The sequence below is a fragment of the Ovis canadensis genome, chromosome 17, assembly GCF_042477335.2.
Source record: "Ovis canadensis isolate MfBH-ARS-UI-01 breed Bighorn chromosome 17, ARS-UI_OviCan_v2, whole genome shotgun sequence".
Lineage (NCBI taxonomy): Eukaryota > Metazoa > Chordata > Mammalia > Artiodactyla > Bovidae > Ovis > Ovis canadensis.
In genome coordinates this window covers 64,624,500-64,644,092 of record NC_091261.1, presented here as the reverse complement: position 1 = coordinate 64,644,092, position 19,593 = coordinate 64,624,500, and the positions used below count along the sequence as shown (strand labels likewise).

At 44.6% G+C, this 19,593-nt stretch overlaps 2 protein-coding genes across 8 annotated transcripts in view; one reads left to right on the top strand and one right to left on the bottom strand.

Annotated features, from left to right (window-relative positions):
* The window catches only part of ANAPC7 (anaphase promoting complex subunit 7), a 50,991-nt gene extending 32,771 nt beyond the window's left edge, over positions 1 to 18,220 (top strand). For 2 of the 6 annotated variants that reach the window (XR_011249953.1, XR_011249956.1), the window contains 2 exons: positions 2,078 to 2,144; positions 6,164 to 6,524. The gene's annotated coding sequence lies outside the window, so the exon portion shown is untranslated. Of the gene's footprint in view, positions 1 to 2,077; positions 2,145 to 2,673; positions 2,740 to 6,025; positions 6,525 to 16,756 lie in introns of those variants that run through there. The other 4 variants (XR_011249955.1, XR_011249954.1, XR_011249951.1 and 1 more) reach the window with 4 other exon arrangements.
* The window catches only part of ATP2A2 (ATPase sarcoplasmic/endoplasmic reticulum Ca2+ transporting 2), a 57,289-nt gene continuing 40,964 nt past the window's right edge, over positions 3,269 to 19,593 (bottom strand). Inside the window, exons 11-21 of one of the 2 annotated variants that reach the window (XM_069557834.1) lie at positions 19,185 to 19,316; positions 14,006 to 14,128; positions 13,697 to 13,915; positions 12,711 to 13,046; positions 11,507 to 11,727; positions 10,886 to 11,088; positions 9,090 to 9,175; positions 8,672 to 8,805; positions 7,990 to 8,107; positions 7,785 to 7,905; positions 3,269 to 4,071 (exon numbers count right to left, since the gene is read on the bottom strand). In XM_069557834.1, the coding sequence (XP_069413935.1) occupies positions 4,058 to 4,071; positions 7,785 to 7,905; positions 7,990 to 8,107; positions 8,672 to 8,805; positions 9,090 to 9,175; positions 10,886 to 11,088; positions 11,507 to 11,727; positions 12,711 to 13,046; positions 13,697 to 13,915; positions 14,006 to 14,128; positions 19,185 to 19,316 (1,707 nt within the window). In that variant the 3' untranslated portion in view covers positions 3,269 to 4,057. Of the gene's footprint in view, positions 4,072 to 6,802; positions 7,906 to 7,989; positions 8,108 to 8,671; positions 8,806 to 9,089; positions 9,176 to 10,885; positions 11,089 to 11,506; positions 11,728 to 12,710; positions 13,047 to 13,696; positions 13,916 to 14,005; positions 14,129 to 19,184; positions 19,317 to 19,593 lie in introns of those variants that run through there. The other variant, XM_069557833.1, reaches the window with a different exon arrangement.

Below are 19,593 nucleotides of genomic sequence, written 5' to 3'. Positions count from 1 at the left end.
GTTTTGGTTCACTTAATGTTGAAGCCTAGCTTGAAGGATTTTGAGCATTTTGAGAATATTAAGTCTCCATGTTTTTCTTTTGCTGCCCCCCCCCCCACCCCCTTATAGTTGATTTCTAGTCTCATAGCACTGTGGGTCAGAAGAGACACTTGCTATGCTTTTGGTTTTCTTAAATTTTGGGGCTTCCTTGGTGGCTCAGATGGTAAAGAATCTGCCTGCAATGTGGGAGACTGGGTTTGATCCCTAGGTTGGGAAGGTCCCCTGAAGAAGGGAACAGCTACCCACTCCAGTATTCTTGCCTGGAGAATCCCATGGACAGAGGAGCCTGATGGGCTACAGTCCATGGGGTTGCAAAGTTGGACATGATTTACCAGCAACCCTTGGTTTATTACTCTATCCTGGAGAATGTTCTGTATGTACTTGTGTGTATTTTGCTGCTTTTGGGTGGGATGCTTGTATATATGGGAGCAACCCAAGTACCCATCAGTAGATAAATGTATCAAGATATGGAATATAACAATGGAAAATTACTCAGCCATAAGAATGAAATTTTGCTATTTGCAACAACATGGATGGACCTGCACTTAAATATTCATTGGGCAAACAGTGTATACTGGATATCATTCCTTGTTGACTCATAGATCTAACCCTGGGTTTTCTGAAGGCTGTGTAATATTCCATGGTTAACAGCTAACTTGTTTACTGATGGGCATGCAGGTTATTTCCAATCTTTTGCTATCAATAGTGTAGCAGGATTGTGTCTGTGAACACGTGGGAGGATTTCACCAAAGTGAAGTGCTTGGTTAAAGGGTATGGATGTTTAAAATTGTCATTGAGCGTGTACTTGTTATGTTGCTTCAGTTGTGTCCAACTCTTTGTGACCCTATGAACTGTAGCCCACCAGGTGTTCTATCCATGGGATTCTGCAGGCAAGAATCCTGGAGTGGGCTGCCATGTCCTCCTCCAGATCTTCCCAACTCAGGGGTCGAACCTGCATTTCTTACGTCTCCTGCGTCGGCAGGCAGGTTCTTTCCCACTAGTACCACCTGGGAAGCCCTTAAAAATGTCATAGATATTGTCAAACTGCCCTCCGGATGTTGAGCCAACTTCTATTTTTACCATCAGCATGAGCTGCTTCCTAATGGCAGCTGCAGAAGAGAGAACATCGAAGTTTGATCTTTGCTAATTGTGAGAGACTTCCCTGGTGGCTCAGTGGGAAAGAATCCTCCTGCCAGTGCAGATGTGGGTTGATCCCCAAGTCGGGAAGATCCTCTGGAGAAGGAAATGGCTACTCACTCCAGTATTCTTGCCTGGAAAATCCCAAGGACAGAGGAGCCTGGCAGGCTGCAGTCCATGGAGGTCACAGAGTCAGACATGACTTAGTGATTCAACAGTTAACTCCAGAGGTATAGTCTGTCCCCAAAAGTTTACATTTTTATGTGATCAGTTTATCACTCTTCTGGGGTCTTTTCATTTCCGAGTTTTCTCCTTTTTTTTTTTTTCTCCTTGGTACTTTTTTATTAAAAAAACAAAACAAAACTCGGACTTGCAGACAGGCATAATGAACCCCTACATATGTAACATCCAAGCATTAAATGAAACTGCTCTCCCTCCCTCTTGGAACCACTGACTGCTCACTTCCTGTCCCTGTGGCTGATGTCTATGAACTTGTAACTCATCTATTTACTTCCAGTCCACAAAGGTGAGAAGCTTGCACTGAGTGAATCCACCACCTGGCTGTTTAGCTTTCTGTGTGCTGGACTTTATCATGAGGGAAGCTAGTGCACATGCCTTGGCATAGAGTTTGATAGGCTATGGACTTACCTGGTGGTTCAGTGGTTAAGGCTGTGCTTCCAATGCAGGGGACATAGGTTTGATCCCTGGTTGGGAAACTTAAGATCCTGCATGCTGGGCAGTGTGGCCAATGAAAAAAGACTGACATGGGTTTTGTATATCTTAATATACACTCTACTTGATATTAGCTCTTGATGCCTGGTTTATTCAGTTTCATTGATGCAGAATGATTTCAACGTTATCTCAAGCATACTTCCTTATTTTCCTATTGTTGGTCTTTTAGGTTGTTTCCAGTGCTTTTAGAAACATCTTAGTATGGCTCTTCCAGCACTTGTGAGGAATTCTCTAAGGTAAGGACCCACGAGGTTGTATGTTAACAGCATCTGTAAATTTACCAGATGATGACATCCAACTGCTCTGCAATAAGGATGGCCCAATCTCCCTGTCCTTGGTATTGGAAGACCCTTTTTTTTGGTCAGTTGGTGGGCATGAAATGGTATCTGATTGTGAATTTATGTAAGTTCTTTGGTTTATATCAATCACTTGGCCATTTTTCTGTAGGGGTGTAACTTAATTTTTCAAATCTTTTGATCCATTTGATTGAGTGTAAGGGAGACATGGTCTTTTTTCCCCCTAGAATAAACACTGACAAAATGGATAGCCCAGCTTTTACATGCTAAGCTAGATAATGCATTTAATGATTATAGCTTTATCGCTGGGGTTTGGTACTGCTTCCTTGCTATTCTTACATTTTCTAATCATTTTTATTAGAATCAGTCTAGTATCAAAATGTATGACTTGTGTACATTCATACATTCCTAAAAGTGAGAGGTTCTCACGGATCCAGGAGGACCGCTGCTCCCTTTTGTTTACCCCTAGGCATCTTCCCTTCTCTCGTCTGAGTGTAGTGACGCTCCAGGACAGCACTAAGGGCAATAGTAGATGGTGAGTGTGATTCTGAAGTCAACGCTTCTGGGACATCAAAATAGATGATAAGTCAAATATTTCCCCCCACATCCCCCCCCCCAAATCTTTTTTCCCCATGTATGTGGAGTTGATTTCAGTTATTTAAAAAATGAGTACAGCTGAGACACTTAGTTCTTTTCTCTATCTAGTAGGAATATAAAAAATTTTGATATGAGCAGTATTACAAGCATCTCTCCATCACTAGTTCCCAAGCTGCTGACAGCTTTTACATCATGATAATTATCTCTGAAAACCACACTGATGAGACACATACTTTTCCTCATACTTGAGGCAGTGGAACCAGGACAGGAATATTTTATAGCTCTCATGTCACACAAGCAGACCTTCTACCACTCTGCTCTCCTACTGGCAGAAAGTCAACAGGAACTTCCTGTCCCTATTATCTACCCAAGGGCACAACTGCTCAGGGTGCCAGGGCTGGAGGCCCTCAGTGCACATCACCCACCCGCACCTCCCACAGGAGAACAGTCAACAGCACACTGTAAACTTATCGTAGAATAGATTTATTTACCTGAAACCATGTCTGTGCAATGCTTGTTACCAGCACAGAAATAAACTGATCTCTATTTACAGTCTAAAGTCAAACATGCGTTGTGATAAACTGACGTTTAGCATTTTATTGATATAAATGCATCACAATATTTGTATTGCACCAACATCTGTCTACTGCTTCTGATTTCATTAAATAAGTTACATTTAATACAGTGCAAAATAGCTGTTTGCACACTCAGGAAAATAACTGAAGTTATGAACTGGAAGCCTACATTTTTAACCATTCAACACCTGTAGTGTTTTCAATAAATTTATAAATAAGCAAACTGTACAGGGCCAATTAAAAAGTAGCATGTTTCAATGACACCATAGAGAAATCTGGCTACTTACAACTGAAGGCATGCATTACAATTGAATATTGTACATTTATTTAAGCTATGATATTTTGCACAGAGAAATACGGAGACTTGGCTGATGGCTTCTACGTTCTTGGATAAGGTTTCAGAACCTCATTCTTCTTGCAGCAAAGAAACCAGACTTCTCTGGAGAGGCTTTCTGATTCATTAAGTTAAATTGTACATTTGTTATTATTTTGATTCAAAAGCTAAAACCCCACTGATAATACACGTTTCCTCCACATAACACACAACAAGTTGGGGACTTTTTTCTAATTTTCTTTTTCCCCCAACATCAATCATGCAGAGGGCTGGAAGATGTGTTGCTAAAAACGCACATGCACGCAACTGAACACCCTTAAATTTCTGCAAAATGGTTTAGGAAGCGGTTACTCCAGTATTGCTGAAAAGGAAAGAGAGAGGAAATCAGCTTTATGAAATATGGGGAGGAAATGTTAGAATAACTAATTTAAGACTGAGATTAACAGTGACAGATGAAAAGGAATGTTCAGGTTGATCTTTTAAGATTTCTGACCAGCATTTCTGATTAACTTACAGGCCCCTCCTGTCATTTGGCTACAGAGTATCCCACCAGGCAGACACTTAATTGCTTCAGGTTTAACAGAAGTTGAGAAAGTCCTTGGTTAGCAGTGCAGGGGGTGAGGAAGGCCAAGCACAGTGAGCAGTATGGTATCAGCGCCAAGCCTCTAGCTCCCATCCCTTCCTTCCCTTGGGACCAGCCTCTGGGCTGCAGGCCCAGCCAGACCCAGTCCTAGAAGGGGAACTGCTTATCACTGTTCCCTTTCGAGAAAAAAGGCTGCAGATTACCCTCAATTGTTAACTGCCGGGTGGTGGTTTTTCAATGTGCTGTATGCACACTGCAAACACAGCAGGCCTGGCAGACACTGAGCTAAGGCTTGTGGGTCTCAGATATTCCTGAGGTCTGCCCACCACATGGACATTCAGGGGTCTGGGCCCCAGTCTGAGGTAAATGGAAGCAGCCACTTGTGAGGGAAGGTGGCAGTTGCCCTGCTTGTGTCTGAGCTCATGCGGCTCTTCCTACCCGGTGTGCCACCTGCTCTATGTAGATGCAGAATGAGTGGCTGGCATGGCACCCCATTTAGGGAACATGTAAGAATGCCATTTCCTGAGCAAAGGAAAGAGGCCAATCTGGGGATGGGGTGGCAAAAACCAGAACTCTGAGGGGATGGGCCTTCAGCCCACTTGCTGACAGCAAAGACCCTGGAGAGGTTTCAGGCAAGAGCTGCCTGAGCCCATACGCAGGGAGGATGGGGCTGACACTCCCTTCCTTGCAGGGACCTGGTGAGGATAGCTGGACTCCTGCTCCCCACAAGTCCAGGGGCCAGGGATGTGCCCACAGCAGCACCAACTACCGAGGAAGTGCCAGTGTGGACATGGTTTTTGGCGGCAAAGCCTAAAGCAGAGCAGCTAAGGGGCTCTGTAGCACCAGGTCTCCCCCATTCCCAGCTGTCTGGGTTGAGGGAAGTGGGTGCCCAAACCACCTGTGGGCTGGACAGGCCTGAAGCTGAGAAACCACAGGGCAACAGCCACCCATACCATTCAACTTCTTTTGTAAAGACCAATAAATCAAGGAACTGAGTCAGGAAAAGTTGATCGTTGAATAGCACCCCACCCAACAAGCTCAGACATCCTGGTTTGGTTTGCAGCCAAGACACACTCCTTGCACTTGATCTGCTCAACTTGTTTCTTTCTGCAATTCATAATGCTAAAGTTGGCAAAACGTACCTCCTATATTCTCTGCCAAGCAAACCAGCTTCCCTTTCCTCTGAGGCCTCAGGGAGCCAGACCAGGACTCTGCGTTAAGAACCTGTCTCCATGTGCCCTTTCTACCCCGTACACGGAAACCTCTTAAACTTGGCAGCACCCTGTTCTGCTTGATACCTGTTAGCTTTCCTCATACTTGCAGCATTTACATGTTATTCAGCTGGCCCCATATCCAGGACTTCAGGTACCCATGAGAACACCAGGAGCTTCACGAGGACAAGCTACCAGCATGAATATGTACGGCCTAGGCCCTTCACTTTGGCTAATGCTCAGCTATGGTACGTTAACTAACGTACCCTGGAGAGAAAAGATAAGTCTTAGCTACAAAGGATATGACCCAGAAGGTGGAAAAAGATGGCCTACTTAAAAATGAACCAGGGAATTCCCCAGTGACCCAGTGGTTAGGATTCTGTTCTCACTGCTGGAGCCCTAGTTCAATTTCAGGAACTAAGATCCTGCAAGCTGTGTGGTGTGACCGGGTGGGGAGAACAAAAGGATGCATGAGTTTACAGGTTCAGTTACTTGCTTTCACTTGCTTTTTAATGATCCAGGTAGCAACATTCTGGGACCAGTCCTTGCCGCTAACAAAGATCAAAGAAACTGAAAAGTTTTTCTGTGAATCTGCATCTTGGCGTTTGTGAAGGTACCTGTCAGTCTGACCAAAGCAGAACTATTCTGTCTTCCCCCAGGTCCTCCCTGACACCTGGCTGTGCCGCTGTCCAAGGTGGTGGGTGGCGTCTAGAGCAGCTACCCCAGCCCACGGGTGCCGTGTACTGCGTACCCGTTCCTCTCAGGGTGCCTGACTCATCAGTGTCTTATACACCCAGCTCACTTAGCTGCAGTCACCTTCAGGCTAAAGCATCCAAATTCCAGGGAATACTCACGTTAGTTGATGGATGTTGGAAGGCATTGGAGGAAAACACCACAGTTAGGACTGTTAATGACTTATACACTGTTGGTAAGACTGATCTTGAACATGCACAAACATTTATCATAGTAACAATGGTGGTGGTTAGTGCCACATTCAAATAAAAATAGTTCTATACAATATGTTCATTTGGTCATGTGCTATTTACAAATTTTACAAAACACACACACACACACACACACACACCCTTACGTCCTCTACACCAGGCTAAAACAGGCCAGCAGAAACTTGCATAAAAATGTATCACAGATGACAATTAGTGCCTATATACCAAAAATAAAATTCCTACAACGACCTATGCAGCAGAACAGGATCCTTCTTCCCCTCGAGCACAGTAAATAATTCTGAGCTAAGAACCTAAGAGAACTAAGCCACTTAATAGTTAAAAACAAGACGGTTATTTTTCTCTGTCCATTTAAAATGTTTTATTTTTCTTTTTAAACTAGATTGTGAAGTGCCGCTGAAATAGGCAATGTTGGCAAAACAATGTCTGTTACAATAAAATACATTAGACATTTAAATAAATAACCTTAAAAACTATGTGAGGGGACATGAACCCAGTCGATTGAATCTGGAACAATGTTTTCTGCACAAGCGAGAACAAGCATACCTCTTGTTAAGACTGATGTAAACAGAACCATCAAAACCCTACAGGAGAAGCAGCCGAGCAGGGCGGGGGTGGAGGTGAACACAGGGCTGAGGGGTGAAGGGGGTGGCAAACCAAAAAATACTGACTGAGGTAGCAGTACTCTGCTCAGTGCAGAAAAATTGGCTTATGAATGAAAATTAGACTGTGATCTCAGATTAAATCCAGATGATCATGCAAAAGACACAATACATGCTATTTAGTTTTAGAAAAAACCACACACATTCATTTCCTAAAATCTGCTGCCAATTAATTTGCTGACAATGTCTGCTGGCTCAACTATTTTTTTTTTACAAGGATGAGTATTAAACAGAACACTGTACATGCTTTTTTTCATCTACAAAAAAATATTTGCATAAAATAGTGTTAGTTCTCTGTACATGTCAATGGACACTTTAATTATGTGTATAAAAAAGGAAAATCTTGCCCCACTGAAGTCAGAAAAAGCAAAACAAAATCTAGAATATGAAACTTCCTTCACCAGCCAATATGTTCATGTGAAAATTCAGCAGAAATAGACAGTTGCTTTAAACAATAAAAAAAATTAATTGATTAAGTTAAACATCTTCTTTATGCAAAACTGTCAGTCAAGACCAGAACATATCACTAAAGTTAGTGTCTGTGCTATAGACCCAGATCACCAGGGGCATTATGAGCAGCACAAAGGGCCAGGAGATCCCATCGGTGCATGCCGAAAACGAGCAGGGTTTGGTGGCAGGCTGCACACACTCTTTACCAGGTTCTAGGTAGTTGCGGGCCACAAACTTGAGGGTCTCATCCATTAGAATCACAGGCAAGGAGATTTTCAGCACCATCAGCCACTGGGTCACATTCAGCGGTGTGATCTGGAAAATAAGCTGAAACACAAAGAAACCTCATCAAGCTCCCCAACTTGCTGGACAGCCAGACAGGCCCCAGCCCGGGCTCCCCACACTGCTTACTGGCAAGGGTTCCACATAGAGGATTAGGAAGTGGAGCGACATCGACAGGCAGATGGAGCCCACGAGCCATATATTCTCCCAAGGGGGCATCCTCAGCAAGGACTGGTTTTCAGACAAGCTGTGGAACAAGGAGAGGCAGGTGAAAGGTGCCTGCCCAAGGGCAAAGGCATGTGCCCTCACTGACAGAGTCTGTTCAGAACCACACTTCAATAAGGTGACAGCTCCCTTGGCATTGCCCACTGACCTAATTGTACTAAGTTTCTACGGTGGCAAAGTTAAGGAATAACATTCAGATGTAGGACAGACTTCAACTTAAATCTAGGCTTCGGCAGAGTGATCTTATTTCAGTGGGTTCAAAGCTGCTCTCAATTGCCCTTGACACGTAGGCTATTTTGAAATTTCCATTTTTGTCACTGGCATAATTAGATGATACCGTTTGTCTTGATGCTAAAGGGCAGCAGCTCCTTCCCTGTGGGCACTGAAGTCCCTATTTCTGGCCTCTGCCGTCTCTTAAGGAACATGTGGCTCAGCACGCCCACTGCTTCCTGGAGGCGATGACGACTTAAGCTCTTAAAACCGGTGCTGCTTGTTCTTCCTTTTGGGGAGGGCAGAGCTTTCCTGCGACTCTCAATCAACCATGACACACACACAATCCCCCAGCACGTTAAGAAGAGTCACGGACCTGTTGAGGGCGTTGCACATCTCTATAGTTACTAGAACAGAGAGCGCCATTGTCATTGGATATGGGGATTCAAAGACTGCACAGTCCACGCCTTCAAAGTCCGGGTTGTCCTCTTTACACTGTAGGAAGTGACTCTGCAACAAAAGCCCGACACCAAGTTCCCAATCAGCCAAAGACATTCCCAAGGTCCACACACAAATTCCACACTAAGCCCAGAATACAGCCCCATACAGGATCTCACCCCATTTCCCAGAGAAGCCCTGGTCTTTCAGAACAACCTTAGATGCAACTGATTACTGTTCAGTTCTTAAGAGTATCTGACAGACATCCAGACCACAGAAAGCTCAAGGACACCCTTGTATGTGAAGGCTTACCATGCGTCTGCATTTAAGATACAGAAAGAAAGGTGGCTACGTACCAGCTGGTAGAAGGACACTCTTGGACCACCCTCGGCAGCAATGAACCACCACGCGGCAGCACCCACCGTAGCAGCGCCAACGTAACCTGGGAACAAACATCATGACACTGATACACGTGGGGTCTTACAGCTAGCAGCATCTCTGCAGGCACTGCTTCACGGGCCAACCCCCAGGACGGAGATCAGAGACGTGGGGTCACTGAGCCTGTGCTGCCACCAGCACCTGCTAACTCGCATCAGCTAGAGCAGTTAGAGGGTCTCCACAATGAGGGCATGTCTGTGGTACAGAAGAACCAGGTGGCTTCTCCTTTGAGAATCTGTGAGGAAAAGAACCTACCAGAACTACTAGAACTGGGGGAGCACCTTTATACCAGTCACGTGCTCTCTAACCAGCATCCAGTATGTTAAGGCTCAGGCACCTGTCCTCCATGTGATGCCACGCTGTGCTAGAGCACCAGATCACTCCTCCATGACTGCTAGCGTCTTTGCTCCATCAAAGGCCTGGCAGAGCCCTCATGGAAAGGCCATCAGTGCAGGACACCATGGCAGTGCTCAAAGCCAGTTCTTGGACTACCCTCCCCCCCAGTTACTTTTGAATTCAAATAACAAAGAAGCAACAAAGGGTAGTGGAGAACACAGGGCCTTGAGAATAAGAGACCTTCCCAGTGCAGGAGCAGCCACACACGGTCCAAGCATGCACACCCTCTAGCCTAGCAATCAGAACAGTGGGCAGGTGGCGCACTGACATACACTACCCAACAAAGAGGGAGAAAAATGCAAAGACAAGGCTCAGCACACAGGTGCTCACAGCACACCATCACTTGTGAAAATAGACATGTAAGATAGACCTATTTGCCGGGAAGCCACGTGAGAAACCGGGCTGCCAGGTACTGGCTGGCTGAGAGTCCCCCCGTTTTACGCTGACTGTTAAGTCACGTCAATTTACTGAAAGAGCCTACTATGGGACCCTGTGGGTGTGCAGTCACTCAGTTGTGTCTGACTCCTTGCGACCCTCTGGACTCTAGCCTGCCGGGCTCCTTTGTCCATGGGATTCTCCAGACAAGAAGCCTTGGATTGGGTTGCCATGCTCTTCTCCAGGGGATCTTCCCAACCCGGGAATCAAACTTGCGTCTCCTGTGTCTCCTGCATTGAAGGTGGATTCTTTACCCACTGAGCCATCAGGGAAGCTCTATGGGATCCTAGGGACGCCATTTAGCCTCTCTGGACCTCACATTCCTAATCTACGGAGAGAGAGAGAAGCAGCATCCTGGGTCAGGATGAAGTGGACAGGGACAACACAGGTAAAAGGGCCAACACTGCTGATGAATGCACAGAACCCTTCTCTCACTCAGGGAAAGGGAATCTTGGCGATGTGAGGCCTGAGTTGCCCCTGTGTTTCCTTTGCCCATGGGTTAAATCTGAGAACCTAATTCACAAAGGCCAAAGGAAGAACAAAAGCCCTAAAACGAGGGACTAACCTTACTATAAACTGAAAGAGGACAGCTGCCATATTGTGCTACCCTAATATGGGGATAGAAAAAAAAAAAGTGCTTTTAAGGGATGAATTTATGAAATGTTTGGACTCATAAACGTTTTGTTTAAAAATCAATACTATAGTGGCCAAGGCTCCATGCTCCCAATGCAGGGGTTGGGATTCGATCCCTTGTCAGGAACTAGATTCCACATGTTGCAAGAGTTTGTATGACGCAACTAAAGATCCTATATGCCGCAACTAAGACCCAGTGCAGCCAAATAAATAGTAATTTAAAAAAAATAATATAAAAGACCATACTCACAGCCGATAGCCAGGTAACGGAAAAAGAGCCACCCACTGATCAGTGGTTCCTTTGGGTTCCGGGGTGGTTTGTTCATAATGTCCAGATCAGGAGGGTTGAACCCCAGTGCAGTGGCAGGCAGGCCATCTGTTACCAGATTGACCCAGAGCAGCTGGACAGGAATTAAAGCCTCAGGAAATCCAAGGGCTGCTGTTAGGAAAATACTGTGTCCACCCAAGGAAAGAAGAGAAAGACCCCAAATTATTTTTGGCCACTATTTAACATCAACATCCCCTCCTCTCCCATAAAAATCGGTGGACAGCAACGATGACTTGAAATAACTTTTCCCCTGAGTAATCATAAAACGTTTATTATACCCAAATTCCAAATTAACTTAACCTTTTGAAGGCCAAGAATTTCACACTGTATTACACAGTTAATTTAAACCCCTTCCCATGTTCAAGCGTGTCCTCTGCATACTGCGACAGCCGTAGGCAGCCCTCCTGGGGGCCAGAAGCACCTCTACCTCCACAAGGGCCTCATCCTCCGCCTGCCGCCCGCCCTCCCACCGCACCAAGAGTGAAGCCGCTGCCACGTGACCCACCAGCCGAGGGACACGCACAGTCTGCCACAGGGACCCACCAGACGACCTCCCCGACATTGGAGGAGATGAGGTAGCGGATGAACTGCTTCATGTTGTTGTATATGGCCCGCCCTTCCTCCACAGCAGCCACGATGGTGGAGAAGTTGTCATCAGCCAGAACCATCTCGGAGGCTGTCTTAGCCACCGCAGTGCCAGAGCCCATAGCGATGCCGATCTCAGATTTCTTCAGAGCAGGAGCGTCATTTACACCGTCTCCAGTCTGAAAGGCCAAGAAACCCACCACTGATTTGCACACCTGATACCTAATACACACACTGCCAGCAATCACTTGGCCATCCCGAAGCCAGGGAATGAATGGAGCTGTTGGGCCTCTGGGCAACTAAGTTTTCTGGGTGAAACTGCCAAACGAACTTACAGGTGACACTTCAGAGGAAGCAGAACAAAGGGGACTTCAAACTATCTGTTATTACTCATTGTACCAAATAAAACACAACACAACCTACATGGCAGTCGAAACAAAATGCTTGTATCCATATGGATAAATCTCGAATAGAGCAAATGCAGACAAATAAACTATAATACGCCATTTACATGGCAAAAATATGCCATTCTCGGCCAGAAATGCTTAACCATAGTCTACAGATACAGAACTATCATTCCCATGTATGTTTTCTATACTTTTACTAAACACCCAGTGCTGAATTCAGAATGGTGCTTTCCTTGGAGAAAGAAGGGAAGGGGAGGAAAGAGGAAGACAACTAGAATAGCTGGTTTTTAGCAACAAAATTGTTTTAAAAACTGAAACTTTTCATAGACAAGCAGCAAAAAGCAAGCATGACACAATGTTAACATCTTGGTGAAAAATCAGATGCAAGGAAGACTATGGGAGATGCTTCATCAACAGGTTGTTCTCAGAGAACGCATCACCAGTACCATCTCATTTCAGGTGAGGTTTTCCAAACATGTGATAGAGTACGTCATAGTTATGTCCTAAATCAGCTTTTAGAAACGTGAGATAAAAACACATACATTTTAACCATGACAAATACTTCCCCTGTGACTGATGCAGGCTTCTAGGTCTTAAACTTCCCCAGAATCTTGCAGGCCAACAGAATCCTTGAGAAACAGCCCAGATCATGACAAAAAAAGAATTTCCGAATATGGGACCTATTACTAAAAATTTAATGATCAGAATTAGAATCTGCTGTGTTTGCGCAGTTTGTTACCTGTACAGACACTCACCATAGCTGTAATCTCATCAAACGACTGAAGAAATTCTACAATTTTAGACTTGTGGGAAGGTTCAACTCGAGCGAAACAGCGCGCATTCAAGCAGGCTTCTCTCTGGGCTGAAGGACTGAGCTCATCAAACTCGCGACCTGTGAAGGCCTTTGCTGTCACGTCCTCATCCTGCCTGAAGATGCCAATGCGGCGGCAGATGGCCACAGCCGTGCCCTTGTTGTCGCCTGTGATCATGATGACTCTGATGCCTGCCTGCCGGCACAGCTTCACAGAGGAGGCCACTTCAATTCTCGGAGGGTCCAGCATGCCCACACAGCCAACGAAAGTCAGATTGGTCTATGGTGAAAGAATCACCTTATGTCAAAACAGGAAATTCTGGTTTTTTTTTCCCCTAGTGTGGAGAGTAAAGGTTTCTGCATTTTCTAATGGCAAAATTCACACCACTGATGTTAATATAAACCCAATGAAGAACAGTATTAACTCTAATAAATCAGAAGCAAAACTATCACTACATTCTTGTTACTAAAAATAATTCTTGAGCTTTCATTAATAATATTCTTAGAGGAAAAAATATACTGAGAAATAGGAACATATTGACAGCAGCCAATCAGTGACCCATGGTAATCAAATTTGAACTTGAAACTTCCTTGTTCAAGACTTCAGGAAGCCACATACCTGATAGGAAAGAATTCCAAGAGCAGAAGTAGACAGGATCCTTCCACTTGAACAATCTGAGTCAGTAATTAATGAATATTTTGAAATTATCTTAATTTACATGAAAGCAGCAAAACAAGTAACAGGCCTGTATTAAACTGTTAACTGTATGTTTGAAACAGCAATTTAAATTATAAAGAGGATACATTTGGCCTGCAGGAAAACAAATAACCACACGTCTTTCTCCGCAAAAGCGAGACTCATCTGACCTGAAGGAGTGCTACCTAAACAATCAATGTGCAGGGTGCGGGTGAAGCTTTTCATGAACGAACCTCATATTTAATAAAGTTGGCAGAGTCCTCAAGGTTCATTTCCTCTCTCCTCAGTGGGTTGTCATGAGTGGCCAAGGCCAGGCAGCGCAGTGTGTCACTGCCACTGCCCCACTCCCGAATGACAGACATGATCTTCTGTTTGACTCCAGGAGTCATGGGCACTTTAGTACTTCCGACTCGAATGTGGGTACACCTGTCAATGACACCTTCAGGAGCACCCTGGAAATGTGAGAACAACAATTTTATGTATTAGCTCATTCGGGATTCTAATCCTGGTAAGAACGTTTAACTGCAATCTGCTGTACTTGCCTTCACAAACATTTTGCTCATTGATGTCCGACTTGGTTTGTTTGGTGTACAATAAACTGACATTGATTTTCTGTCGCGTGAAAACTCTAGAGTAAACTCCTTTTTCATCAATTGTTTAATGACCTATAAAGAGAACATATATGGAATATTATTGGATAGCAATTTTGATAAACTTTTGACTTTTAACAGTTAAACATTCACTAAATACCTATTACGTGGCAGACACTGGAGATGTAGCAATAGACAATAAACGGACAAGTTCCCACCCTCATAAAACTCACCCTTTAGTCTGAGAAAGACATACTAGGATGTGAAAATAGATTATAAGTGCCATGGAGAAAAAATTTCAAAAATAAGCAAGGAAGAAAAAATTATGTATGTCGAGGTTACAATTTTACATATGGTACCGAGAAGGCAATATCTGAGTAAACACATGAAAGATGTGTGAGTGTGAGCCGAGAGAATATTATGCACACTGATGTGACCGGGCAGTTCAAGGAACCTCCAGGGCAACACGGCCAGAAGGGAGTTTGCAGAAAACGTTCGGGGTTAATGGCAGGGGTTGCAGAAGCAGGCTGTAGCATCCTGAAAGTCACCGTAAGGCATCTGGCTTTTTTAACAAGTAGAACAGTAAGACAATGGAGAGTTTCAAGCTCTGGCAGTTATGTTAAGAATTAACCGAAGGAAGGGCAAAGAACACCACACCACTTCAATATTTTAAATACTTTAGACAGCTAGTGGCTATGTCAGGTGTCAGCACAGTGACAGTATTTAAAGTCATAAGGAGAGAAGAGTTCAAGGGAGTAACTGCAGACAGAAAAGCCGAGGCCTGGGCCCTGGCGCCTCTTGGAAGATAGAGCCGAGGAGATGGGGTTGGGGGGAGAGCAAGTAAAGGACTCTCTTAGGGAGGGAGAGATTGGGAGGACAAACTGACAGCTCAGGGAAAACAAAAACTGAGAATTAACCTTCAGATTCAGACTCCACTGGTTTATCTATATATACAGTCATATTACCATAAAATCAACATACTTTATTTATCCTTTCCTATTTTTTGTTGGCTTTCTTTCACATGAACTAGGGCTGCCAGTACTACACTGAACAGACATGCTGAGAGTAAATTCTCTTGCCTGTTAGGAATGTTAACTTTGTGTAACTACACCATCAGCCAGAAGATGCTTGCTTAGTTTTTATCATAAACTGAGATTAAATTTTATCAGATGCCTTTTCTGAATTAAATGATCTTATGATATTCTGCCTTTATTCAATTACGTGGTGAAATTAACATGGGTTTTCCACTCATTCAGACAAACATTTAATAATAACTGTAAAAATCCCAAAGAACCTCAGCATCCAACAGAGGCAATTATGAGTGTAACGAAGCATCCTCTCAGCCAGACCAATAAAAAGACAATCACTAAATCTGACATTATCTGACTAATATATGACTTATCTACATGGTTTTTTTTTTTCGGGGTGGGGATCGGGGTGGTTGGTGGCACACACTACACGACCATCTTACAGGGATCAAACCAGTGCTCCCTGCAGAGGTAGCGCAGAGTCTTAACCACTGGACCACCAGGGACTTCCCATGTATTTAGTTTCCATTAAGCAGTTGTACCAATGACTCTGGGAAGACTGCAAGAATGTGCAGTGACTCCGAGAGAGGCGTAACCTCTGTACCAGATACATCCTACGTGCTAAATCACTTCAGTCTGTCTGACTCTTTGTGACCCTATGTATTGTCTGTCCATGGGATTCTCCAGGCAGAAACAGTGGAGTGGGTTGCCATGCCCTCCTCCAGGGGGTCTTCCCAGCCCTTGGATGGAACCTGAATTTTTTACATCTCCTGCACTGGCAGGTGGGTTCCTTTCCACTAGTGCCACCTAGATATATCCTGGGTGAAGAGAACAAAGCCACTGCTTCCGGGACCAGGGCTGTGAAATGCAACAGTCCTATCCAAAAGGGCCACTCGGCCTCAGAAAGCCGGTCCTGCTCTGTTGCTGCTAGTTGGTTCCCTGCATTGAGTAGTTACAGGCGATCAAGTAATTCTAAACGTCAGTCTCTGAAGCTGAAATCTTCAGGTTGCCTCTGAAGGGTTTAGTCAAACACCAACTGATAACAGAGCTATCAGACAATGTGGCTTTGCTTACTGACAAGTGGGGTGAATTCCCTAAAATAGAAACAAGGACCTGGACTTGTTTCATGGAAACCATGAGTCTGGGCAGGATGCCACAGGAGAGGCCCAAGACCCTTGTGGCTGTGAGACTTGGTTGTGAAGCACGAATTGAGTTACTGTGAAAGATTCTCTACTTCCGCTGAAGCATCCTCCATTCTGGCAAGAGTTCTGATTTCCCTGGAGAGTATGAGAGAGGCAAATCGATGTAATAGGGTGCTGGAGCAGTCTCGTTCTGCTCACACTGTGAGACAGTGTGCAAGCCACTGAGGGCTGTTTCCCTGCCTGCACGTGTGAGACTGGACTGGATGGTCCTAAAGTCCTTTTCACAGCCTGAGATTTGGCGTGGGACCCAATGCTTAAATAGCTGATGTCTTTAACAGGCGCACTGCTGCCCACCTTAGGCTACCTGTGCCATGAGGTGCCACCCTACCACCCCAAAACACTGCCTCCTCATCTGCCCTGGATACCCAGGGAAGGATGAAAGAAAGTCACCGTAGGATAGCTGACATAAGCTTTGCATTTGTATAACTAGGAAGGCTGTATTTATAATCTCCTGTTTCTCTTTCTTCTACCAGAAAATGCTGACAGAAGGAAACAGCACTAAAGTGCTACAACGAGGAACCTCAAGCACTGACTGGCTGCCCCTTGGCGATGACAGGTATATCGGTCTGACACTAAGGGGTTGTGTGTAGCAGAGCCCAACTCTGAAGAAACCTAAACTCCAAGGCTGGGAGGCGGAGGGTACTGGGAACAGGTCTGGAGGGCCCACTGAGACCGCACTGATGCCCCCCTGCACGCACTGCAGGGAGACGGTGCTCACCCTGCTGCAGGGGGCCTCTCTGCTTCCAGGTCTGCCAGGGCAGGACCAGACGCAGACTTCAGGGCCTGGCTTGTTTCCTCCTAGGTCTCTTCTGCTCCTGCTTGTCCGCATAGTCCCTTCAACCCCTATTCTCTGGCTTCTGCAGCTTCCATTTCTGAGCTTCCTTTGGTTGCTTTTGGGCGTCTAGGCTTCTTCTCTTCCTCTGATTCTAATTTTACCTGCCGCTGCCTGTCACCCTGACCTTTGTGTATGGTACCATCTTGTTGGCATGTTGCTTACTCTGCTTCTCAGCTCAGCAACCACTCACCACTCTGGCTGGAACAGAGGTTACTGCTTAGGTCCACTCAGTGGGCATCACCATGACCATAAGCGACAAGTTGGTCAGCAAACACTAGGCCTGAGCCTCAGCAGCCTGAACAAGGTCCACGCCATGGAGCCGCCAGCTCTTTTTGGGCCGCATGCTGGACCTGCCCTGCAGTGAACTGTCACTGGATTCTGCGGCCTCACACACTTGGTGCAGCTAAACCTGAGTAAAACCATCCGCAACAGCTGCTGGCAGACACTGACCATCTGGTCAGCCTCCAGCACCTGGGTCTCCTCAACAGGCCAGTCCACCCTGCCTGCCACTTTGCTCAGCCTAAGAAAATCCTGGTTCTGGGGCTCCGACAGGCAAGAGAGAATAGCTGAGGGACCACACATTTGCCTGGTGTTCGCACACCTAACAAGACACACCTGCACCCCCCTAGTATTGCTACTCCACTCACCATAGCTGTAGTAATTCTGCTCAAATAAATACAGCATGTCAAAGTTTTAATTACTACTAGATTTAGTTTGCTAACGTTGTGCTGGGAATCTCTACTTCTGTATTATGAAAGTTACATCAATGTCAGGTTTTGCTATCAGGGTTATGCTGGTGATAAAGGTTTCATTTTCTGCCATTCTTGGCGGGGCCACACTGTACAGCTTGAGGGAAAGTGTTAAGTCCTAACTACTGGACAGCCAGCAACTCCTGAAAACTTGTATTTCTTCAGTGTTGGCACAACTGGGCCTGAATAATTTGAGGGGAAGCATAGATTTTGAATTATAGATCCAGTTAGTTTAACAGGCATAGGATTATTCCATTTTTCTTAGAAAAATGTCAGCTTAGAAAGCTGTGCTACTGAAAGGATTTGTTGATTTCTATGCTGTCAAATTTATTGATATAAAAATTTTCAGAACAGCTTTTTGATCTTGTCTTTATTATTTCCTACTTCCTTCTACTTGTATTTGTTTTTCCATTTTCTTCAGATGGAAACTTATGTGTCGTTCTACCTGATTTCTAGTTTAATTCTATTGTGGTCAACAACAGTTTACACCCTTTGTAATTTGCTGAGTCTTGCTTCATGGACCAGCAATATGCTGTATTCTGGTAAATTGTTCCTTATGGATCTGAAAAGCATATTAGGAGCAGCACAAGAGGAAAAAGGGTTAAGTATATTTACAAGTGTTGCTCCATATCCTTATTTTTTTTAATCTGCTTGTTTTATCAATTTTTGAGATAGGTGTGTTAAAACCTCCAACTCTAACTGTAAATTTGTCTAGTTTACTTTTTACTTCTGTCAACTTCTGCTCTATGAACTTTAAAACATGTTAGTAGTACACTTGCATAAACAATTAGACCATTTAACACAAGGTCACGGGCTACTTTGATATGAAGTTTTGATAGACTGGAAGGAGCCTTAAGCTTGACTGGAGAGGACTCAAGAAAATGGGAAAAGTGAAATAATACATAAAAACGGTTCTTTGAGACATTTCACCATGAAGGAAAAGAAGCAGGGTGCTTAAGTGAAAAAGTTTTAAGATAAACAACTATTATTTCTCTAATGAAGACCCAGTAGAGACAGGAGATTGATAATGCAGGAGAGATGCTGGGGCTTATTGGACAAGAAGCAGCTGGGATTTACTGGGAGCAGAGAGAGCACATGTCCCAGCACTGGTGGCTGCATATGGAAGCTGTCCACTGACAAGTCTTATTTTCTTGGTCAAATGGCCAAATCGGTTTATCTTATAGCAAAGATGGAGAAGGACTGAGAGTTTGAGGAAATAAAGTATAGAGTAAGTTGTCTAAGAGAGTGAGTGAGTGGACCGAGGATATATGGCAGGCATGATGGGCAGCATGAACACCACCAAGCTCAAATACTGACCGAGTTGCAGGCATTTGCTCGTTCTATTTTAGAAAGACCCTTCAATTCGGTATCAAATACATTCATCTTCTCTACCAGGCAGGTGAGAGCAGTCTCTGTAGCTTCTCCAACTTTTTCATACACACCTTTCGCCTGTAGTAGTTGAAAGCATACAAATTACAAAAAGGAAAAAGTAGTAAAAACAAGGAAATTTTCTTTAATAAAGACTTTTTCCAGAGAAGGACACTCTGTCCTCCATTACATCATTGTTCTCTGGGTCATTTTTATCCTATCCTGGAACACATGATCCAAATAATTAAAAATGAACTCAAAGGACAGGTGTGCATTTGATCTTTTTCTAATAATTAGGTCTTTCATTCCCCTGAACTATAAGCAAATAATCACAGTATTAACTGAAACACGAGAGCCT